Source organism: Lagopus leucura, unplaced genomic scaffold (assembly GCF_019238085.1).
Source record: "Lagopus leucura isolate 7727_CA_CO unplaced genomic scaffold, USGS_WTPT01 Super-Scaffold_100016, whole genome shotgun sequence".
Lineage (NCBI taxonomy): Eukaryota > Metazoa > Chordata > Aves > Galliformes > Phasianidae > Lagopus > Lagopus leucura.
The window spans coordinates 1617946-1643294 of NW_024962270.1; the positions used below are offsets into that span (position 1 = coordinate 1617946).

At 48.0% G+C, this 25349-nt stretch overlaps 1 protein-coding gene across 10 annotated transcripts in view; it reads right to left on the bottom strand.

Moving 5' to 3' along the window:
• Positions 1 to 25349, bottom strand: part of MBNL3 (muscleblind like splicing regulator 3) — an 89679-nt gene that overhangs the window by 57886 nt on the left and 6444 nt on the right. For 3 of the 10 annotated variants that reach the window (XM_042876843.1, XM_042876842.1, XM_042876844.1), the window contains exon 2: positions 961 to 1937. The exons of 2 other annotated variants lie outside the window; for them this stretch is intronic. In XM_042876843.1, coding sequence (XP_042732777.1) covers positions 961 to 1134 — 174 coding nt within the window. In that variant the 5' untranslated portion in view covers positions 1135 to 1937. Of the gene's footprint in view, positions 1 to 960; positions 1938 to 6399; positions 6549 to 10071; positions 10153 to 12479; positions 12678 to 25349 lie in introns of those variants that run through there. 5 more of the 10 variants (XR_006180090.1, XM_042876839.1, XM_042876840.1 and 2 more) reach the window with 4 other exon arrangements.

The window sequence follows — 25349 nt, forward strand, 5'->3', positions numbered from 1 at the left end:
CATGACGTCTCATGGTTTTTATCAGCTCAGTTAAACCACCCTTGAGAGATTTCACTTAAAAAAGAAAAACACACAAGCAGAAAAAACCCCTCAGCTCAGAAAGGGAATATTTCCCGAAGTTCTGAAAGTTACTCCAGAACTCTGACAGTGATAAGGAATCGAGAACATTTGCTTCCTGCAAAACTGACCATACAGAGACAACTGCTGGCCAAAAGGCTCAGCTTGATCCTGGACAAGCTCAGCAGATCTGTGGTGCTCTCACATCCCTTGCAGAACGCATTTTCCCAACACCCTTTTTTCCCTGTGAGCACTGCTCTCCAAATATTTTGCCTGTTCCTCATCTACAGGACAGTGGTAGAGTACATCTGCAGCTCTGTCTCCAGGAAGTAGACATAAAGCTGATTCATTATCTTAAAATGCTGCTTTCATTTCTGCTCATTAAAAGCACATTTCAGATCTCTGTGCTGAATACACGGCCAATGTGCTCCGGACACAAATGAAGCACTGGGTTTCAGTTCTCTACTTTTCTCATTTTGGTTTCATTTACTGCCCACAACATGCATTCCTCATTTCCAGGAGAGCTGCATCAGACCCGAGCTACAGTTAGGAAACGTTCTGGACAAAATTGTCTTCTTTCTCTCCGTGATGCGACACGATGCAGTTACACGTGATGTCAGACCCAACCAACACAGCACTGTAGCAGAGTTCTCCCCTCGTCACTTATTTCCATTCTGGCCGTGATCTCTAAGCAAAAAGCAATCTGGAACTTCCCATTTTTTGAATGAGACCAAACAAAGGAGAGGCAGGCTCCCGGCTAACCCAGATTTCAGGAGCCACATCCCACACCAACATCTCGGCAGAAAGAGAGCAAAAAACAGTCCTGTAACACTCATAGCCAAGCGATTCTGAAGAGAAGGAAAGCAAATGAGCTTAGGTAACGCATGTGTTAGACGTCCTCACCTTTAGGGAGTCAAAGCAGGCAATAACTCGACCATTTTCCACATGGCAACTCCGTGACGGATGGGCGAACTTGCACTCTGCATCAGACCGAGAACAAGTTCCTCTCTGAAACTCTCGACACACTTCTAACGTCAGCCATTTTGTATCACGAACCAGGGAAACGTTCACAGCCATATTAAAAACAAAAATTAAAATGCAAGCAATCGCACCCTTCTTCAGGGCAATATTTACTGCCGATCTTCTTTATTTAAAAAAAAGGGTAAAAAAGTGAATTCAAGTGAAACGTGAAGAAATAACTAACTTGTTGCTTTGGTAGAACTCCTATTCATCAGCACTTAGGTTTTCATTTAAGTCAAATCGTGTTTGTTTAAACAAGAATCAAACATAAAGCCAATCATAAAATAGAAATCTTATCAGAGTAACTGAAAATCAAATTAGAGGCCAGCTCCTAAAAGTGCAATTGTAGAAGTTAAAATATAAGTGTTATATTTTGTGCCACTGCCGAAGTTACTTGAAAATAACTGGCAGACTTTCAAAAGAATTCTGTGCTCTCCGGTTAATGGTTTCAATTATTCTTGCAAAAAGCATATGCTGCTGGCAGCACTTCAGTTTGTGGAATGGTCTCAGTCCTTGGGGGGAAAACTTTTTTTTTTTTTTCCTTCTTTTTCTTGCTTCTTAAAATTACTGTTCACGAGCATCAAAACGAGCAAAAGGATGTCAGGTTTTTCTTTCTTTCCTTTTTTTTTTTCTTTTAATATTTGCTACATAGTCGGGGGAAGAAAAAATGGCTGAGCAAACTGCGTGCAAACAGGGAGCACAAAAAAGAAAAAAAAAGAAAAAGAGGATGGATGAGTTGCCGTCAAGGTATGGACTGCAAGCAACGCCAAATTAAAAAGAAAGGGGTGAGGGGAAGAGAGAGGCAGCCCTAGACAGAAATCCAAGCAGCGGTGGCTTCAGGAAAGGCACTTTTCAGCAACCTGCAGGGAAAAGAGAAATAGAATCAGCTCCAACCAGACAATCGCCCCTCTCCAAACTCAGCGTTAAGCGGCAGCCGCACGCGCGGGGCTCCCCAGACGCTGACAGTGCGGCACAGTGCAGTCAGCCATTGTAGATAAAAAGGGCATTTCCCACACGAAGCTGCGCATGGGAGGAGGAAGCAACCAATTAGATCGGCTGTTGCAGCAGAAGCTCTGGGCAGCCGCCCAATAAAAGAGATTGTTTCAGATCGATCTCTTCTGGCAGACGTTCATTTTCGTGCCCACTACACACAGAATGCCTCGGCCTGAGGCTGTGCCCGGCCCAGGCCCCGGCCGGGTGCCTCTGGGGCAGGGGTAGCTCTGTCAGCAGGACCCTTCCACACGGAGCAGCAATACCCCACTGCAGGGGCTTTAGGAATGGTGTATTTTTTCCATTCATCTCCCCCACCTCCTTCCTTCTTCCGCAGGAGCACGGCAGGAAGAGCAGCCGTGGTTCCCTGCGCACAAAGCAGAAGGAAGCGCCGCAGCTCAGCCCTCCGCCTGCTCCGAGGTGGGTTTAACCCGCTGCCATGCCGGCGGTGTGACGCGAGGACACGCGGCAGTGCATCGACACATTGGGAGCCTATGAAGTGAAAAGCAAACCTGGCAGGGAAACGTGAGCCATGCATAAAGGAAACAGATTAACCCCCTGTTCACAGCCCCACTTCTCCGTGAGAATGAACACTGCTCAAGTCGTTCCGACTCCAGCGCCTCATGCCACACAAGCAGCTCCCAACACACTCCATCCCAGGTGCCGTTGGTATCCACTATAGCAGCCATCCTTGGGAGTTCCACTGTAATATCTGATTTACCAACGCTGTACATCAAATATTACTGATGGTTGTGGAGGTTTAGGTTGGAGGTTATTAGGTTCCTAATAAGGAGGAAGTTTTTCATGCACAGGGTGGTGACACACTGGAACAGGTTGCCCAGGGAGGTTGTGGATGCCCCATCCCTGGAGGCATTCAAAGCAGGCTGGATGTGGCTGTGGACACCCTGGTCTGCTGGTTGGTGACCCTGCACATAGTAGGGGTTGAAACTAGACGATTATTATGGTCCTTTCCAACCCAGGCCATTCTGTGATTCTATGATTCCATCTTCTAATCTCCTAAAGCACTGCCATCCACTCTGGCAAGCACTTGGGGAGTGCAGCACGCTGCCCATGTGACTGCTGCTAAGGCATCAAACCTCTGCAGAAGAGCCTTCAACTACAAGAGCAGGAAGCTTTCATTCCTCTTTTTATTACTGGTGTTACTTGCAATTACCCCGATTGCTAACCGAGACCTGCTGGAGCAGCCACACAATGCTGCGAGGAAGGCGTGTGGGAAGCTGCTGTCATCGGCTGCAGGGGGTGGGGCAGGGAGCCTGTTTGATTCATGGGCTGAGTTATTTCACACGGAAAACAACATTTGCTAAACCTACACTACAAGTCTGCTCTAGGCTAATTGGAGTCTAACAAAGCGCCCGGATTGTTGAATGCAGGACAGCTGCAACGGTGCAGAAGTTCTGCTAAGCCATGCTTCTGGGAAGACCACTGCGTTTTTAGATATCAGGTGGGGAACAGCAAAATCAGATTTGCTGGATGTGTTTTAAACTTCAAAAGAAAGTAATAAAAAGCACATCGAGCCACGCTCATGTCTTTCGTGATTTTAAGGAATGGGGATGCTCACAGTTAACTCCGATTTTGTGAAAGGAGCAGATCCATACACAAATCCCATTCACTCATACGTGGGCTCCCAGACTGAGTGAGCTCAGCGAGCAGGAAAAGATGTACAGAAGCCTCCCTGCAGCCAGCTAGGGACAGGCTGGGCGCAGCTCTCCAAAACGAGCTACAACAGGTCAAATATGGGTGGGGATTAGAAGGAATGCTCCAAGGAGCTGCTCTGAGCAGACTGAAGTACAACCATCTTGTGCATTAGGTGCCTACTGCACAGTTTCAGGCTCCAGGGAAAGCAAGGCTCTGAACTTCACATAACCACAGCACATTGTGCAAGCAGCTTAGCTGTGACCACTATTTCCATGAGAAATCCTAAAGTCTGTAACAACACAAGCATTCGTCTTTCCCTCACCCACGTAATTCAGGAGCACACCATGTGCACAGACTTCACAGGCACACACATATGCAGTAAACTGTTCTGGGTCCTCAAGATGGAAGACAAGTCACGTGAATCCTAGAAGTCATTAAGCCACAGGTTTGATCAGCAGTCATGAGCAGATACAAGTAATATTCTGTCATTGGAACCATGCACCCTCCTCCCTGCAGGCCAACAACATCACATGGCTGCTCCCACACTGGGGGAGCTAACCAAATAAGATCTTATAGTGCCAGTGCATCTTTGCTACCTGCCTGCCAAGCAGCAGAGCATCCCTCTGCACACACTGCCCAAATCCCTCATTGCACACACAGAAGGCTCAAGCACCGCTTCATCCCGAGCACAGTGGCAGTAACTGCAGGGAGGACAAGTACAGCTGGAGCTGTACTTGAGTGCTTTGCTGAATCAGAAGAAATGCCTCTGGTTCCCAGGTTTATTGAGGCCGGGAGAGCAGCAAGCACAGACAGAAGTCATCATGTTCAGGCTTAAGTGATTGCAGCCCAGAGGAGCACGAGCTAGGATTTTCTGCGAGTCAACAAATACAGTTCTGTCAATGTTTGGATTGTTGCAAATTCCCTCTCCATGCAGCCACAGGGAAAGCCTAAAATGTGTGCTTTCTGGGCTGACATCACACAGAGCGCTCATGTGCTGCAGTCAGACTCCCTGCAGACAGCCAGAAGATAAAAACAGTTGACAGAAACCCACCCCTGGCACTGAAGTTTCACTTCTCCCCGTTTCAGCTCCTGGCAGCAAACAATCACAGCCACTCTCACCACGATACATCCTTACAGCTCCGTGCTGTACCCTTCTTGGGAACTGGCATTTCATTCACTTTGTTCTCCTGCTTGTTTCAAATGGGGAGGAATAAAAGCGTCCATGCCAAAACCAACACCTAACGAGGTTACAAAGTAGCTCTGCAAAACACAGGTTTCGTTAGCTTGCAGGAAATACAACAAAGGCAAGGTGCTGCCTTTTGAAACCCTTCCCAGCGAGCCAGGCCTGCTGCGCAGCTCAGCTCTGCGTGATCAGATGGGCCAATCGAGCTGCAACTGCAGCATCAAAGCTGCAAAAAAAGCAGTAAAAGAGAGAAAAGGCTGTGGTTTATCCCTTTAAGGAAACAATGAGGCTCAAGCCCCTGCTCCAAGGCCGCTTGCTGGGCCAAGCGCTAATTGCTTGAAATGCAGCAGGATGGGGGCTTGCCCCAGATGTCAGAGCCAGCCCTGCAGCTAAGGAAGGGAATGGGGACAAGAGCAGCACGACAAGCGAAGGGCATACGGGCGCTTGCTGCCGGCGGGACTGAGATGCCCCCGCTGCTCGAGGTAACGTGAGGACAAACGTCTTGGCACAGTGGTTGGATGCCTCTTGCTTGCATGAAACCGATCTCTTGCACTGACACCCCCTGCGGATGGCAGCTCCTGAGCACGCTTCCTGACAGCCAAGTTCAGAGCTGGTAATTTGTGTGACAGGGTGGATTCGAGCAGCTCCCACGTGTAAATGATGCTATTTAAAGAGTTGAAGTTTTTTTTTTTTCCTTTTTTTTTTTTTTTTTTTTTTTTTTTAAATTTTTCCCCCCCAAAAAAAAAAAAAAGAAAAAAGAAAAAAAAAAAGTGACTCAGTAAAAGCAGCAAGGTATGGTTCTATATTTACTGTTCCTCAACAATTTCTAGGTCGTGGCTGCTCAGATGAGAGGCCAAAGTGCTTTCATCTTAACTGACAGCACTGGTGAGGCAGAAGGGAAGATACTTGCCTTCACCTGCTGCAAGAAGGCAGACAGTGAGGGGGCACTGGGCTTTCTCAAGGCCAAGCTCCAACTTTTTGTTGCACCCAAATGAGTGCAGAACAACTTAGTGCATCCGCTGTCCCTCCCATGATATGCCAGGATGTGAAGCCTCTCATTCACAGACAGAACCAAGACTGCTTCAGTGACCAAAAAAACCCAGCTTCCAAATAAATGCTGTGTTCCTGGAATACTGCATAGCAAAGAGAGATGGGAACAATAAAAACAGCACATTGAACTATTTTGTTCTGAAAGAGAAACAAAAGCCTTTAGAGCACTACAGCAATCCAACAGCATTTTCACATCCTCATGGAAAGCAAAGCCAGAGCATCATCCCAAGTTGTTTCTTCTCCAATTTCACAGCAGAAATTAAGGACACGGGAAGCTTCATCGTTGCTCTTCAAAGGTGCCAAAGAGTCAGCAACAAGATTCTGCTGGGAGGTGCCATACTGGTACACGTATTGGCAGTGAGGCACAAGAAAAGGAAAAGCACTACTGCAGAGAGCTTTCACAGCCAGTGAGGGGAAAGCAAGCATCTTCAGCCAGGACCTACCAAGCCACAGTGACATTCACTTCCTTGTGTGACATCCGAGAAGCTCATTTGGGGCTCCAAGAGCACGCGGCAAGGAAGGTACTGCCATGACTGCATCACAGAGCAGCTCCGCTGGGCTTATGAGTGCTTCAGAAGCAAAGCTGGCACGGCTGTAAACAGCAAAAGAAACCACAGAAATAACCCTCATGAGATCAATACATGGATCCTCTGCTGCTCAAGTCCAGATTAGCAAGGCTCTTACCCTGCATCACACAAAAACCTCTCAAATGGCTGCGGACTCAAATTCCTGCGACAGTGCCAGCAGCGTGTAGGCAGCGGGCACACGCTGCGTGCTTGGAACAGAGGGATCTGCACACACTGCGGCCTCCCAGCAGCTCTTTCCCCTCGCCCGTGCACTTACTGCTGCAGGATCCAAGCTGAAGAAGGTCAGTGAATTTTCTACCACCTGCAAGAGGTATTTTTTGCTCTCAAATTAGAAAATATTCTATTTTTTGCTCCAGCCCTTATATTAAGCAAACACTTAGGGAACTCGGTAGGCACTCTGAATATTTCCTTTGTGAACAGTCTGTACCTGGACACTTTCTCCCTCAGGGAACAGTTTACTTAATGTGAGGTAGACTTTTACAACAGTAAAGTAGTAAGGCCTTTGTTCTCCTACCAGATGAACAGAAAAACAGCAGATTTTCTACCACAGCCATGCCTGGAAAGTTTCTGTTTGAGATCTGACTGCAGTTGTTGAGGGCCATGAGTCACCAAGGATCACACTGCACACCCAAGAGTCCAACCTCAGCCCTGACTGCTGTCTGTTCAGAAAGGACAAACCCAGAAACCACACACAAATAAAACACCCCCAGCACTGCTGCAATGGAAAAGCTCTACTGACAGGATGCAAACCAGCTACAGAAATGGCTGTGTGCAAGAGCTGGATGTTTGTGCATGCAAATACCACACACCTCTGTGCTCAAGAAGCCACTGTCACTCATTCTCCTTCCCCCACTCACTCACATCTCTGTCTTGGAGTCACGTTATGGACCGTGGGTTACTGGTCATGACCTCTATGGAATGAGCAGCACAAACTGAATTCTAGGTGGCTGAGGATGCATTACTGCACCACATACCATAAAAAGCTTGCCAAGAAGCACCTTGCTAAAGCTGCTGGATTTACAGCACCCCAGAAAACAGACGCAGTGCTCTGCAGGGACAGAAGTGCTGCATGCTGCTGTCCTTGAGAAACAGGCTGTCCACCAGCCACCTCCACAAGCACTGCTCTGTTCATAATGGTACTGCCATGACCTAGCCTGACATGGGCTCCTTACCTGGAAAAGTGGCAGCTGAGGAATCAGAAAGCTAAAGCAAACAACAGATAAAGAAGTGTGAGAAGGAAACCTTTCAGCACAAAGAAAGAAAGAAAAAACCTTGGTGAGCTTCTCCCTCCATTACAACGCGTTTCCTCACATTTGCATCTTGCAATAAACAACTACGGGGAAAAATAAGTGCAGTATCTAAGAAAATATTTTTAAAAAATCCATTTCTGAACTCTATCATTCTTCACTGCAGCCCATGGTGCTCCTACTCCCTCAGCTGCCTGAAATCTTCACAATCTGCTTTTCTTCATCATCAACCTCCTGCCCAGCAACACGCAAAGCACACCTCTCCCCTTTGCTCCTGTGAGACTGGCTCTTCTCCAAAACACTTCCACAGGCAAAAGGCTGACAGCTATTTGCCACTGTCTGCTGGGGAATTCTAACCCAAAAACCTGGTATAGGAGTACTGCAATTTAAGGAGGTTTTTTGTGTAATCATCTGTCTCTGAACAAAGTCAGAAAGCTACAAGTGCTGAAGCCCCACACATGCCCAGCAGAATGAATACGTTCCCATAGGATGCTCCAGGGCAGTACACACTGCTTCACACAGAACTTCCCCCAGCTTCACCAAAAACATTCATTGCTAAAAGTAACAACCCCTACTACACCTTCATTCATCTGGGCTTTTGATTTCCTACCACCAATTTATTTGAGACGAGGCACAGGATAAAACCTTTCCTCCTTTGGCTTTCCACTAGGAGTGATGGAGACCACCTGCAGATCCTGCCCACCTGTGAGATACGGGCATTCTGAGCACATCCCTCCCCAGACACAGACACACAGGGAAGGAACCCACCTGTCAGATCTCTTCTGGCCTCACATATGAGGCAGTTCCCTGGGACCAGAGGCCAGAAAGCAAGTTAGAGCACAGTGGTTAACTCAAAGGCAGCATTTTCTCTGTGGTGCAGAAACAGCTACGATGCTTCTGTGAACCAGCGCTAAAATCCCCTCCACTGCCAGCACCACTACAGAGGGGTTAGGACCACAATTACACCAGCTACAAACACTCACAAAGAAAGGGGAAAAAGCATTGGCAGGGATCTCTAGAGGTCAGCTAATCCACAGCCCTGCTCAAAGCACAGCCAGCTTCAGAGGTGGATGCTTCCATCTCCAAGCACAAAGAGAGATGTCTGGCACAAAGAGAGCTCAATTGAGTCAAACAGATTTACAGAGGAGACAGGAAAGGCCAAGGCTCATTAAGGCTTGTTCCTCACCACGTAATCATAAGAAATAGGATCAAGCAGATGTATCCCACAATCTACCTGATTATCCTGCTCAGTGCTCAAGAAACCCCCAAGGTCCCTGACAATCAACCAAGTGTCCACGCATTTGGGCAGGCCAATGGGGACACAGCCAACAGCGAGGAACCCTGTCACTGACCTGCCCTTTGCAGGATGCTGCTGGCAGCACTGACAATCAGCCTTTCCTAAGCTTCCAGCACAGTCTTAGCCTTCAAGCCAGACAACGTGTGCCATGAAGCTGCAGAATGAGCGCAGTATGAGGTCAGTTCAGCCACTGAGCGGTGCACAAAGACCAAGGACTTTGGGAAGGCATCCCCAGGCTCAGAGCTGAAGGCAGGCTGCAGTGCCCATCCTGCACGCCGAGGTGTGACGAGCTCTGAGGAGCAAGGTGAAGCCTGCTCACAAGGAGCTGAAGAGAAATGCTGCAGGCTCAGAACAGCTGTGGCTACAAGGAGCCCTGGACTTCCCCATCATGTAACCCCAGCGCTCCAGGAAACTTCTCCAGCACTGCCTCCAGGGCAAGTAACAAGAAGGCATTTTCCTTTCAGGTCTCACAGTCCATCTCCTTCAAGTACATCCCTGCCCATACACACACACACACACACACAAACACACTGCAGATTCACACGGTAACATTAGCTGCACAGCCAGGTGAAAACTGGCCTGCAGGAAGAGGAGACAGCCACTTGGACAGCAGCTTGAATTCTCTGAGCTGGAGGAACTCGCAGAAAACAGAAATAGTTTTTCTTTCAACATTCTTTGTATTGAGTGCTTGGATAAACCACAAGTAACTTGGCAGCGAACCAGTTTGGTGCAAACACAGAGCACCAGAACACAATGGAGTCATCACAAAGCCATCACTCTGGGCCAGACAGTAATTTTCCCCTTTGCACAGGGCAGGCCTCCAAAGCCTTTATGCTACTACATTCAAATCCATCTGAATTACATGATGTGTTACAAAATGAGGAGTCATGCACAGTAATGAAAACACCTATCACTGCAGGGCTACACAGAAGGGCACAACGCACACAAAGGCACCGAGGAATCATTTGTGAAATGACTTCAGACCTGGGAAGAAGGTAGCCTTGATTTATTCCTCAACTCAGCCCTGTTACAGCATCCTCTGGTTGCAAATCAAATGTGATGACTGAAAGAGATGGGAAGAGTCAACAAAAGCATCCAACATATTTAGGATAATTTCTTTCAGCATTAAGAAAAAAAAAGCAGGAAATCAGGAAAAGCAAACATACCAACAATTGAGAGATTATTTTCCATTCCATATACCAGAAAACCTAGGGTAGCCCAGCCTCCAGCACTGCTCTCATACAGGTAGTCCCCATAGGCCACTACTTACACAGGATGCTCTAGTCTGCAGATGCCAGGCTCTGCAGGCAGGGGCTCAAATCTTGCCTCAGCTGTGGGCAGCACCAGTAACACTGGACAAGCTGCTCCTGCTCGGTCCCTCTGCAAGGGGGACCATTCTCTTGGTGATGCTTTGCAGATAAAACCCAAGAATGGCAGTCAGGCATTATAAAACGTCTATGGTAGAGGCTGTTGAAGCATTAGATGATGCGACCTCTTGGACCCCACAGTCATTACAGCATGAAACAGGATACAGAAAGGGAGGAGGGGAGCATGCACATACACATACATCTGCCCCATTACTCCAGCAGGCTGCAACAGGATGAAAAGCATGTCCAACTGCTCCAGTCCTGCTTGCACAGCAATAAACACCCTGCCAGCACAGAAGCACTGCAGCAGAACACGGGTGGGGGGAACAGCAGAGCCAGAAGGCACCTAGAAGGATTAAGAACCCATTCTGGAAGCGTACTTCTGTCACCCAGTACCACCTGCCTGGTGAGTGTCCAGGGACTGTGTGCCTGGTGTGCCCATGGGACAGAGAGGGGTTGGGCATCTGCGCACAGAGGAGCCAACAGAGCTAAGCTCTGAAAGAAAAGGCAAGAAAAAGACAAAGTCACCCTTAAGGCACTTCCCAAGCTGCTTAAAATTAGTGTGTTGGCCTCTCCTGCCTTCCACACCCCCCAGAATCTATTATTCATTGCTCTTCATCTCATTGCCAGGTAGGTGAATCAACTCTGCAGTGACTGAACATCCTCCATTCCCCCTAAGATGTCTGAGTCACAGACATCAACACAAGTCCTGAGATCTTCAATCATCTCCCCACCTTCCTGCATCTGTGTGACACAACAACCTACAACTTCTCCCCCATGGAAGGTCTGAGCAACAGGAATTACTTTCGATTTCCCTCCTAATGCTTGTGGTGTGTTTTTCTTCCAGAAAACATCTGGCTTAATGTGAAGCCACAGGATCAAACCAGGGGTCTGAGAAGACAGGCTCTAGCTAGCCATGGCTCACATCTGGATGAACAGTGCCCTCCACGTGCTGTATCCCTCTTGCCAGCACCCTGCAGCCCCAAACACACAAGCACCCATCTCTGCTTGGTTGGGTATCTGCCAAAGCTGACTTTAACATCAACAGACAAAAGCAAAACAGGGATATGCTCTCCTAAATCTGGAGTGTGCTCTTGGAAACACCAGTGCACTTAATTCCTTCCCCCAAGGGAAAGAGCTTGGATGATGGCAGAGGAAAGAGGGGATAGATGGCAAGTGGAGTCTTTGTTTTAATTGGCTGCTGTTAAGAACATTAGAAGGATGTTTGAAGGAGAATGATTACAGGCAGAGTGCAGAGGAGGTAATCAAAGGTGTCCAACAAACTGAATTTATGATGTGGCTTAGCAATCTATCACCTGGCTATCATTCCTACGTACATGCACATACAGAAGCCTCAAAATATATTTAGCCTGGGAGGTCTGAAAAAAAAAAAAAAAAAAAAAAAAAAAAGGTCTTCTTGCAACCCCAGCTAACAGCTCCTTATAACAGTACAGAAGCTACTTATTTCCATCGGAGGAGGCAAGCCAGTTCAGATCTAAAGGATAAAAATTGTTTTAAAGTCTTCTAAATGTGAAGACAACTTTGTTTATGAAATACATACAAGGGAACATATGCATACAGCACAAACTCAGCACTGGAAAATTGGCTCCCTACAATTCCCTGTGATATAGATTCATTTTTTCCAGAGGAAGTTTAATGGTCTTGTTTGTTTTCACCACTAATAGAGGAGTTCAATGAAATTTTCTATTGGGAAAGTTTAATAAGGTCAGAACAACAGAACAGAGCGACTAGGAAGGAATGAATAGCCTTGCCTTTTATTTTTAGAATGAGGATAAAGGTGGAGCCTTGTAAGAGGCAAGGGATGGGCCTGTTTTGGCACACTTGGCCAGGCTGGAACACTATGTCCTGTGAGACTGGGGGTGTTGAGTTTATTTTTGCAGCAGCAAATCCCTCAGTGAAATCAGCAGCAAGAAAGCAGAAGGGTCCAGTTTGGAGAAGCAGCAAAAGCCCCAGGGATCGGCTGCAGCAGGGCAGCTCTCAGCCACATGAGCAGGGAACACTCACCTCCCCCTGACCACATTTCCTTTTCTTTGCTGGAAAAACGAGCACTTTCAGTTGCTCCGGTGAACTGAGGTCTCTCTGCTGCTGCACATTAAGGGGAATCCAAGTTACAGCAGGATGAGCACTGTGGAGGAAAGCAAGAGCAAGAACAACACAGCACAGCAGAGCAGAGGTGACACACTGCAAAGCAGCACGGCTGGAGCCGGACTCGGCTCATTTCCAAGTGCCAGGGCTGGATGGCAGAATGCAGTGTGATCACCTCAGGGAGGGACGAGATGGGCCAGAAGGAGACAAAACGAAAAGGAAGGAACACAGCTAAATAAAAAAAATAAAAAAAATAAAAAAATAATAATAAAAAAAAAAACAGGTGGAGCAGGAAGTGACTTGACTGGGATAAACAGGTAAGAAGGAAAAAGGGTGCATTCAAGAGTAAGCAGGCCGTGGTCTGTTTCCTGGCACTGGCTAATCTGATTGGCATGGAGATACAAGAAACAGACGCTTAAATAGCTCATGGGAGCAGATCCTGGGCTGGGGAGGGCCATCACCACTCCGCAATTAACTCCGTCACCGCTCAGCCCTGGCGGCACACAGCCATTGAGCGCGCAGCGCTGCCCCTGCACCAAAGGCAGGGACTCGACCCCGCCGAGCACAACCAATGCAGAACAAAAGAGAACAAGATTAAGCGCCTTTGTAAGGGTTAACAGACAATAGAGAACAAGCTGTTCCATGCATTCAGGTCAGGAAAAACAGGACTGGGACTTGACACAGACACAGCGCACGCATGCTGCCGCCCCACCAGGCTTATGCTGAGGCCCCACTTAACCCCAACCCCTCTGTATGAGGAGAGGACCACCCCACCCGCGCTCCCACGGAGCTGGATGCTCTTTTCCTTTCAGCAGAACCCGTATCCTCAAATTCCCCTCTTCACCCCATGGGACAGCACAGCTCTGAGCACCTCTGAGAAAGGGAGCAGACGGGAGGGATGGCCCTCCTTCCCCTGGAGCCCAGCCAAGACGAGCAGCCAGCAGCCACCCACTGCCACCCAAGAGCAACAGCAAGGCAGACGCGCGCTATCTCCCAGCCCGATACTCTCCCAGCCTCCCACTATTTTTAACTCAGAGGATTTCCTGAGCCTGCTGCGGTTTGCCTGACGAGCTTTCCCCAACCAGCTGCTCACTTGCTCCTCGTCCAGTCTCTCCAGCACTCGTGTGAGCTCCACGCACACGCAGCATCCTCTGGCAAGGACCTCACAGCTCCACGTGAAGGATGAAGATAAGCTCCCTTGGAGCTTCTGGCCACGATCACGCTCAGATCTCCCTGCTCCCAGCACTGTGATATGCTGCAGGCCAAGCATCAGTCTCTTCTCAGACACTTCTTTTTAGGGACTTCCAGTGTCAGCAGTAAGTTAAAGATTTATGTACAGCAGTTGGTGAAGCTTATTTCTCCCTTAAAGGGGAGGGTCAGAGTGACAGAGCAATTGTGGGATGAAACATCACAATTCCCAACCTTTTGCAGGAGCTCAAACAAGCCCCATTTGCAACCCTTGCAATTAAAAAAAACATTAACAGTGATCTTGAACACAAGATCCACAATTTAACTATCCTGCATTCAGGCTTCGTTAACAAAGCAGCTCTTCCGTAGGCTGCAGCACAAGATTGAGTTACCTCTGCCCAACTACACCAGGTGGAAATGTTACAGGCCTTAACAGAAGAGCCCCAGGAGAGCTGCTCTCACCCCACTGCTCACAGAGCAGGCTAAGCTCCAGCCTCGCCAAGTCTGCAGGTAAGGCAGGGCTTGCAATTAAGCAATATTGAGCACAATCACAAGGCATTTCCAAGGGACTGATGACCGGCTGGGTGGGGTTACATTACAATCCATTAACCTAATCAGCATTTAAACCTCAAGAACTAACCAGCAGAGGCTGCCACCAGGATTATAAAACAAAGTGAGAGCATACTGTGAAAACATGCATCTTCCAAGGCTCTGGAGAGCTTCACAGCTACATCTTCACTGCTAATCAGATCACAGGCACAGGTTAGAAAGTTCATCCATCTGATCTAGCACAGAAGTGCTTTCCCCTCCATGGCAACATTACCTTCAGAGGCGCAGAGCCCACAGTAAACACGAGGTCTGGGTCATATTCTGAGTTATCTCTTTTAGGAATTACAGCAAAAATAAGTATTCGGGGAATGGAAACTGGTGCTTCCTCCTGCACAGTCTGCAGCACCAGAAAATGAAATCCACTGACAGAGCAGATCTTGTTTGCTGCCATTACTCACAGGCCGGTTAAATTAGGGAGTCACTACTCTGCTGCTTTTTCTGCACACTTAAGGATTGCAGGGCAAGGGAAAAAGCACAAATTTCAAAGAAGTGTCCTGGAAATACCACATGCCCTTGGATACCTCATATATCCTACTGGGGATAGAGCTGAACCTAATTCACCTCTCTCTTTAATTGCTCCCTCTGCCTATTCACAAAGCACCAATTGCATGCATCAACTGAAACATGGTGGCGATTGGTAATTATTTTTACATATCCTGGAAGTCTTCTGCATGGCAGTACTTCCTGCTGATGGGTTTTAATGTGCTGTCCTCACTTCTCTGGAAGGCTGGCTTGCCAACAAGACCATCTCAGCTGTAGACATGCATGCATATAGGTGGACCATGACCTTGGAATATGAAGGAGCTGTCAGGACAAACCAGGCCCCTGCCCATCAAAGCAGGTGTTGGGCACTGCAGCAGGGATTTTTGCCATCATTTTCCCCTTTTTGTGGTTTTATTTGTTAGTTTCATATATTTCCCACACTCCACATATCATTTATGCCCCATTAGGGCCTCTGCTCGCCCTCTTTTTGTCTGGATCTTGGTTCTTCCAGCACCCTCTAAATATCGTTCCCTTAACACCTGATTTAATATTGCAACCCCTTTAATTACACACAGTGGAGATTTCATTGGAAATCTGATTATTATTTGAAAGCCTGAGCATTTCATCCCAGCCTCTGAATTGATCTATTGACTGCTTCAAAATCTCCCATTTTAATTTAACTTTTAACACTTTATGTCCACAATAATTGCATTTCCCATGATCAATATTAACAAACATCATCTCTGGTCCTCTCCCAATATCCCTCCAAAACAGCCCTCCAAAACTGCTCCGGCAGAACTCACAGGATGGATTTGCTCTTGAAGAGGGGCAGTTACAGCACTGATCTCTTCAGCAGGTGAGAAAAACCTCACAGAAACCAGTGGAAGTAAGAATCTGCAAGCAGCACTACCTGCAGAGCTCGGCGAAATGCCGATGCTGTTGAGCAGGGAAGAGATTGCCAGCCCACGTGGAGCAGATGCAGAGCCCAGGCTGATGGCAGCATGGGGACTGGCCAGGTCCCAGGGCACACTGAGCATGCAGCCAGCATGGGGTCCATCTGTCCCAGCTCAAATGGAGAGGGACCAGGCTTCAATGTGGGGAGCCACCACAGATAGGCTCTGCAGGCAATGCCTGCCCACACAGAATAGCAGGTGAGCTGTACTTGGCTGGGTTCAGAATTGCATACAAGAACCAGAGCATGGGAAATGCTGACAGGGAGGTTAGGAGTATTAAAAAAAAAAAGCTTTGCCAGTCCCCATCTCCTGCCACGTAATGTGCACCGTGCCTGTATGCTGGCACGCTGGCCTGCAGGTAGAGATCCCTCTGCTTGCTTCACCGCAGCACAGCCAACAGAGCAAAGCACTTCTCTGAGGTGCTGAGCTGCCCCAGGAGCAGGGCTATGCAGGACACAGCCCTGGGCACAGCTCCTCTTCCCATGGCCACACAGCACTTAGCAACCCAGCCCTGCTACAGGGCAGTAGCAAAGTGCCAGACAGCCCAAGCCCACCTACGCCCCCTGAGCTGCAGATGCCTAGATTTGCAAGTAAAAATACATTTTCATAGAGGAACAAAGCCATCACCCTCCTTCACACTAATATTTTCCTATCAATCCTTCTCGTTACTACTCTGCGTGCCTGCAGTACAGCAGATCTCTTGTTAGCAGACACAAACCACATGGGCTAATTAAGGAAGGCACCCATCACGCTGCCTTCACATCCAGCCACTGCAAGCTCCGCAGGAGCAGGGGACAGCTAACAGCACTGAGAGCTCAGCTTGGGCAGGAGGACAGCACTGAGTTTCCTTCTCCAGACCACAGGACGTGGAGCTGAAAGTGCTTGAGGGGAGTCAGTGCTCCTCCTACCCTGTCTGCAGTGCATTTGCGTTTCTATGTTGCAAACAGAATAAAAAGATGTGTCCCCAGTGCTGCATGAAGCAAGAGTATTTGTCCCTGAATAATTTCTCTAGTATATTAAGCACAAGTCATTCTTATGCAAAGGCTGCCCTGTACAGCTGCCAAGGTCAGCAAGACCTTGCTTTATTTGCTGCATAAGGGCTGGCTGCACAACTTTTACTTATACATTTTTTTCCATGCGTTTTCCTGCCTTAGATTCCCCTCCTGGTAGTGCCTATGCATCTTGCTGTCTGTTCAGCAGGTCACACCACCGTCTCTGGAGGCTGATAATGACTACCCAATATCCAATCCTCCAGTACAGTCAGAATTCCAGCAAACTCTTTCTTACTGCATGTTTAATTCAAAGGCACCAAGGACAATATTGAATAACCATTTTCAAGGAAAACACGCTCTGCAGCTTTTGCTAACAACATCAATGTGTTTCTATTTTCAGAGGGTCTTGACCTGCTATCCACTCACACAGCCATCACTGTTCACATTCTAGTATCTACATACAGATGATTTTTTGTGCAAGGATTGCATTCACCCCAGTGGCACCGCCTGCAAACACAAGCTCTGGATTACAATATCAGTAAGTATAGGTTTCAGTAAGCAGCCAAGTACGTGCACTTGCTGAACAGCCTGAATCTAAATAGATGCCGTGGTCTGAAAATAAGGCCCTCTGCTTTTTGAAGGCAGCCACCTTCTGGAGCACTGCCAATGGTTATACCCAGACTTAGGGCCCTTTCCCTTAACCCAGCTGACTGCATGTTGAGACCCCAGTTTGCTAAATGCTGAGATGCCATCAGGGAAACAATCGGGTATTTACACAAGGCAGAAACACAGTATTTCAAGACTGTACAGCCTCACAGTAGTACAAAGGATTCAAACTTCAACAAACATTAATCCAAGCAGTCCTGCTGCAGGACCAAGTTCAGCATCCCGTCTGAGGTCAACAGCTAGGTAGGAGAGTTTCCCAAGAGCCTGACCTGCTTGTGAAGCTCATGGCCCTGCCCCAGACTTTCCAAGCTAAACCCAAACCAACAAGGAGACAGCAAACAAAAGCACCCATTGCCTCCCTGACCTACCAGGAACAGCACAGCCCCTGCTACAGGGCTTCTTCATTCCTGCTGGATTACTGCGAGTTGTACCTCTCCACATCTGATCTCCCACATCAGCACTCGGAATTGAGCACTTGCTTATCAGCCTCTGACGCAAACACGTTTGCAGCCTGAGAGATGTGCTCAGCTAAGAACAGGAAGCCAAGGACTCAAGATGAGGGCTCCCACATCCTTCCTCCAGCCCGGAAGCCAAGAGCTGCCTGGGGCCATCTCACTTATCCCTCCATCACTGCATGAACCCCATTCACAGGGGGCAGTTACTGACTGAAGTCACATAATCCTGTGTGTTACTCTGGGGGCTCCTTAGGGTGTAAACCCCCTCCCCTTTCATTCTGTAGCAGACTGATCTTGGTAGGAACCCACAGTCACTGCCATAACACAAATCATCATTCAAGCTTAACACACGCACAGGTGCCAGAAGTTTCTGAGAGCAGCAGCATTATAATGAGGCAGTACACAGGGGTTAAGAAGCGCTGCTGAAAAGGGAATGCAAACATATGGACTTTAGGCTCTGAGCAAGCACGCTGCCATACATGCAGCTCAAAAGGTCAGCATCGCTTATGAGCAAGAACTGCCTGGCTGAATGCACTGCCTTTGTTAAAGCAAGAATGGCTGCATGATAGAGTGGGCTAATTAACTGCGTTTTACTTTGGGGGACACAAGTTTAAATCCTGGCCCTTGTCACAGCTGAAAATGAATTTAGGGACTACAATGAGAGCTGAGATCATTCATTTTCCACAAAATCAAACAACTGCTGGTCTCCTGACAGAGAGGCCCAGAACTCTGTGCAACAGTATCAGTGCTTGCACTGTTATTTCCCCAAGTGTATGAGTTATTAGCAGACTGATGTGAACAGCCACGACAACCAGAGCTGGCTGGCTGGACTGAGTGCCTGAATGCGAAGAGCAATTCCAAGAAATGCTGTAGGCACTTCATAGTGCCACAGCTACAGAGAAGGGAGCAACATCTGGCAGGATTCACATGCCCCTTGAGTTCAGAGGGGGCTAACACAGCTCTGGTGCAACTCTTACTTCACGGTAAAACCACCAGGCAGAGCTGGTCCAAAGAGGCCGAGGGCAATTTCCACACTTCCTCCCCACTGAAGGCAACTCAGGGCTGGTAGGGAAGTCAGTACTTTCCATATCAAGTAATTCTCTACTTTCATTTTGCTTAGAAAAGGTTTTCATTTAGAAACTTCACCTTCTGCTTCAAGGAGAAACCATGCACCCCCTTCCTTTCAGATTTTTACTACACAGATTTTCACCTAATCAAATCAGACATTTTTCCTCTGACAGAAATAATCAGGGAAAAGTCAGAACACTGGACCAGTCCCAGAATGCTTCCAAGCAAATAAATAAGCATGAGTACCTGGAGAGCTGCACTGAAACTGTGCTGCTGCCCCCAGGGAGAAAATCCAAGCCCTTCTCTGGAGCCAGGCTACAGGCCAGCCCAGCCACAGCTGTTTGAGGTGGGAAGCTGACAGCAGCTGGACGTGATACAGACTGCCTCCCTCTTGCAAGGCTGGCAGCAGACTGCAGACATCCCTACATATACTCCCCAAAGCTCCCCCCAGGCTCACATCCCCTCCTAGGGAAGCACCCTACTGTATTCTGACTGCAGCAGCAGTAAGCTCCTTCATTGTGTTTGCAGTATGTCACTTGGCCTCCCTGTGATTCAGTTCACCCATCTCAAATAATGGCAGTCCTCCGTGCCTTTCAGAGAGCAGTACATTCAGCATGTAAGAAGCCACTAGTGGCAGTGAACCACAGTTTTGGAAACAATGTGAAGCACGAGGGTTATTGCTTCAGAAGTGCAATTGTTCTCTTCTTTCCTCCTCTCTTAGCAAAGAAACAACCTCCAGCATCCTGGGCAGCCAGCACAACTGAAGGTAGGCAGAAAGATGCAGGGGTCAAAAGGAACACAGAAATATTTTCTGAAGCAGCCTCTGGTACACAATGCTCAGCAATGCCATGTCTTTCATCAGTAGCAAGCAAAAGACCCAGACATTCAACCCTTTAGTAGAACAAAGGTTTTACAGGTTTGCATGGAAGGCCTCCCTTGAATGGTGGAAGGCAAAAGCTCAAGTCAGACTTCTATCCAAAGAGTCACAGGCTTGGAGGGATGAATCCAAATGCACTGCAAACAAGGGAAGGAGGGAGCAGCAGCCACAGTGCTCTGCAGGTTGACAGAGCTCCCTGCTCACGGGGTGAGAGTCCAAGGCCAAGTCAAATTCCGCAAGTAAGGGCCGTGCATCACCCGCTGCCATTATCTTTAAATCCTCTTTACTCCGTGGAGCTATTCTCCACCCTCCTTTGCTTTTAATCAGGCCTGACCTACAGATGTCAGTCTCATTTCGGCTAAGTCAACACAACTGCCACATCTAGGATGCTGTTACAGGAAAAGCCTTACTTACGCTTCTGGCTGGATTCCAGAGTCTATTCCTTGGTCTAGACCTGACCTCGTTCCTTTTCTTCAAGCCTAATCCTTTACCTTAAGGGCAAAGCAAACGCACAGGGACTCCAACACAGGCCTGTCTGCACTCCATCCCCCTTTAGCCTTCAGAGCCATGAGACTCTCGATCACGCTGCACAAACACCAGAGTTTATTGACAAAAGCCTCCCTTAGAACCACACTTTCTTTAAAAGCACACGTGTTCAGTAGCTAGAAAGCCAACATGAAACACCAGCTTCACATTCTGCAACGTAAATCCCCACCCCAACACAAAACTTCAATGAACAAACACTAAATTTTCCTCAGACGGAGTCCCAGCCTCACACAAAAACAGAGGTTAGGTCTGACCATCCAGCTTCAGCTAAAGGTCAGTCATCCTATAGCAGAAAGACAAGACAGCAATACTGTACACAGGAGCCACGCTTCTATCCCACATATAACAAGGCTCCTGCTGGTGCCTGTGACACCGCTCCCTCACATGCCGCCATCTATTCAAAGGCCTTTCTCCTGGTCCAGGTCCCAGCCCTGCATCTCCTCCATCCATCACTTGATACAATCTCCCTGTCTTCCCTCCTTCCTAAACTCAGGCAACCCATGAGGCTCTGAGCCCTCACCCCAGCCTGCTGGGACCCCATCCCCACCTGGGATCCCACACTGAGCAGGGTCTGGCCGACGTGCTCCATCCACCTCGTGACCAGAAGACCTTGATCCCAGTGAAGTACTAACAGCAGCAGTGCAAATATCAACCCATCAGTCAGATATCAGCAACCAACCCATTATCAGCTTATTTGAGAAGGCAGCTTGCTATAAATTCAACCTTCAGGTGACAACACAGGTGTTCCTTGGTTCTCAAGGGCATTTGCACGGTGTCTGAACATCTCTGCCATTTTTAGCAAAAACCCAAAGATCTGTACCCAACGTGATGCTGAGCTGCTATTTTCTCAGCACTCAGCAGCACAGCCTCACATGAGATGCACAGGAGCTGCAAACAACACCCCTGTGAGGCCAGGAGGAGCCTCCTGATCAAATTCAGAGCTCTAAAACCGTCCTTGAATGCATGCTGCAAGAAATCCTCTGCACACACTCACCTTTTGTATCATGGGAGGCGGCGGGGGTGGGATAGGAAAGGAGATGAAAAACAAGATGCAGGCCAGATCCTCAGGTAAGGAAAATCAGAGATGTTCCCCTGGTTTACACAACAGCCTGAGCCAACTGTGCTTTTAAAGTACTCTCACAGCAACATTTTCATCTGCCTTTACATCTGCTACAATCACAAGCTAGGCAGTGTTTTTCAGAGAAATTATTTATTCAGTTCTACAGTGACTAACCTGAATTCTCAGCTTGTTTCAAAAGAAAAACTGGAGCACTTCTTCACAAGAAGGGAGCAGTGGTGGAGCAGCAGCATTTCTCCTCCCATTTTTCTTCTCTACCTCTAAGCTGAAACTGTGCTTCAAGGCCAAGACCTCTACATCTCATCTAATAAATAAACAAACTCTACATTTTTCAACTGAAATGCTCTTCTCTCCACTTCCATGCCAAAAATGGGATCATTTTTCCAGTTGATCACTGAAGCCAAATGCTTTTTTCTTTCTTTACCGGTTCATCCAAAGTGGACGAAATTCCTTTCCTTTTTTTTTTTAATTCCTTTTTCTGTTCAGCCACCTACTTGAAAAAAAAAAAAAACAGCTAATCTTACATTTCTGGCTGCAGCCTCACAATCCGGAATTAGTCGAACACAAAGTTCAAAGTGTGGGATTACCACTGGCTTGGCATTAGCGAGGCACCCTATGAAAAACATCCACAGAAAACAGAGACAGTCAGAAGCAAATCACAGGGTCAGTGAAAGTAGCCACACTACTGCATGAACCACATTAATGCTCCTTCCCAGATCTAAAGAAGAAAAACCGGCTGAACAGAGGTTAAATTAAGGCTGTAACCCAACCAAATTAAGGCAGGGTTCCAAAAGGCACGGGCTCACCCCAGGGGCCAGGCACCTGCCCTCACCATGGCTCTGGTGCTGTGCCTGACACAGGGGAAAGCAGGGACACACACAGCTGCTCTGGCTCAAAGCAAGGGCGCCCTTCAACTACATTTCAACACCAGTAAGCTCTCTAACTCTGGAAGGCTGAGGACAGATGAACGTTTTCTTGCATGGAGATGCCCTTTACTCAACCCAGCCTAAGACCTTCACTTACACGAGGCTGTGATTAGGGGATTCGGGTCATGAGCAAGCAGATTTCATGCTTTAATTCTGTCTTGGTTGCCTGAGTCTCCAAGATGAACAACATCACATTCTTGCAGAAATCTAAGCAAACTTGCCTGCACAAGGACAGCCACCAGCTCTCTCCTTCAGAAAAGGCAGTCAAGCACAAAAACCTCCCACCCAAAGGTGGCAGATGTGGCTGCTCTGCTCTCCTCACCCTAAAAGCTCAATCTTTGCAAACAACAATCCTGAAGCCAGCCTCACCTCTTTTATCTCCACAGTCCAGCTAACAGTACCGCATCAGGCACATCTACAGCGTTACATCTGTATTTCCCCTTTGGTACATCTCCAGGAAGGCATTTATCAGCAAATCCTGCAGTGTTATCCCTCTCACTCTCCAAGCTTAGCACCTTGCTGAGAACCACGTTGGAAACATTCTGGTTTAAGAGGGCCTTAAAAGCAGCCCTGCACCTCACACCCAGCTGCAGCCCTACTGCCTTCCTCCTGTAAGCAGTGCACAGGATTGGATCCTTGCTAAGTGACCCAGGACTGCAGTAGCACATCTTGAGCTGCACTGTTATTCTGTGTGGCAGGTTTCAATACCTGCAGATGCTGTCCAAAAATACAGAAGAGTAATTTGTGCTCTTGGGAGCTCACAGTCTAAAGGCAGAGGTCAGGAAAAACATTCAGTTCTTATTAATGCTGTTCTGTGGAAGGGGAGGGGAAAAAAAAAGTCAGGACTGAGTGCTTCTCAGCAGATCATAGCTAATAATACAAAGATTACAGACATTAAGTGAATTTAAATTCATTCTTTTACCTTTCAAAATATATAGAAGGTTTTTTACCTTCCAGTATAGCTCCCATTTGTAGTCAGCTTCGCTTCCTGCCCATCACGAAAGACACTATACTTGGACTATAATCACTATAATGGACTTCTCCCCCTCAGCAGTCCTGTTGTACTAGGTGCCTTAAAAAAGCATTTGTAGTGTTAACTTAACAAGCATCCTATCTTCTCTTTTTTAGGTAACTGCTGCATAACTCTGTGAACAAGTTCTGCAGTTCTAATGGCTTCCTTGCCACCAGGAGATAGGAAAGCCCCACCAGTGCACACCACTGAGGCAGGAGAGGAGAGCACCTTCCCACAGGCTCAGCTGGGGAGTGGGAGCAGCAACATCCCCATGTATCAGAGGTGAAGGGGACTGAAAAATAAAAAAAATCAGCTGCCAGCAGTGACCAACATGAGATTTTAAACTTAAATGGCTTCTCTTGAAGGTGTGAATTCTATTCAGGAACAGCATTTACTCATCTGGTCCCTGCAAGGCAATGCATTTCCAAGCCTACAGCGCACGCATCTGCGTGCAGTTGTTTGAAATGTAGTTTGTGGCCAATTCCAGAAGCACAGAATCAGCTCAATTCAATTGTCCAGCCATTTGTTTCAAAAAGGGAGTTACTACCGGTAAAAAGCACCTGCCTTTGCTCACAGCCTTATGCAACAGCTACATTAAGCATTACTCTAATATTAATCAGCATGCAACTGTAACAGTTAGCATTGAGTTAAAAACCCCAGCACATTGCAGAAGGCTGCTGCTGACCAGCCCAGCCCCACCTGTGCAGATGCTCTCCTGCAGGCCTGAGCACCCTCCAAGCTCCATTGCACCAACACTCCCAGAGGCCCTGAGCTCTGGCTGCCCTCAGCCTGGGTGGTTCTGCCCCCTCTCTTGGCCAGGCCAAACATTTACAAGACCAAGCACAAGAACAAGGAGAACAGCAGAGGAAAGAGACTGCACCTTCCAGTGCCAAAACCCATTTGAAGGGCAGTAAGCAGCAGGCTCTGCGGAGATGACAGAGGCCACAAGGACACTCAGAGCATCCAAAGGTTCTGCCTTGTAGCAGTGCCTCTCTCAATCAGCTTCCATTTCCCAAATAAGCAAGCTCCACCCAAATTTGCTTCTCTCCTTACCTGCACAGAAAGTCATTTACATCTGAAATGCGGAAGGAACTGGGTGGGGACCCTAAGATAAGGATGAGCCCCCCAGGTTGGCTGAGCAGGTGGAGAAGCTCCAAGACCTGGGGGGGGAAACTGCTCCTAACATCAACTGGCATGCAAAGCAGTGCGGCCACCCAGCTGGGGGAGCTTGGGCCAGCCTGCACAGCTGGGCTGCATTTACCCATCACTACAGGGACAAGATGGTGGCACCATACAGAATATAAGAAAATCTACTGTTAGACACTCCAGAAACTTCCCTGTACCTCATGTCTGGATCTCAGGGTGTTTTTAGAAGTATAACCTTCCACCTAGCATGGGACACAAAACAAATTTGCCTTTCAGCAGCAGCAGCAGAAGCATCCTCAATTCAACCCTGGCACCCGAGCATAAGCTGCCTGATGTGTTATATTACGACACAGGCCCAGAACTGCAGTCACCAGCCCAGCAGGCCTCTCCTTCCAGCAGTGCCAACCAAACCTCACGCAGAACCAGCCCTGCTCCTCCCTTTAGAACCAGGAGGAGCACAGACGGATGCTCAGCCAGCTGCTGTGTGCTTGAAGATCACCTCCAGCATCTGCAGGCTTCAGGGACCAGGACAGACCGTGTAACCACGTAACCCCATTAACAGCTCTGTGCTACTGTTTCTTTTTCCTACCTCAAAAAAACCTTTTAGGTAAAAACTGTAATATAAGCAGAGCAGGGTCCTGAGTTAGGGCAAAGCCTCTTTCCAAAACAGAGCAAGGAAAAAAAAAGCTTTCTGTTTCCCCTGAAAAGCAGGTCTATGTGACAGGAGAGGTCCTAATAAAGGTTTCACCATCCAAATTAAAAGTCAAAGGCAGCAATATAGAGCCCCCAA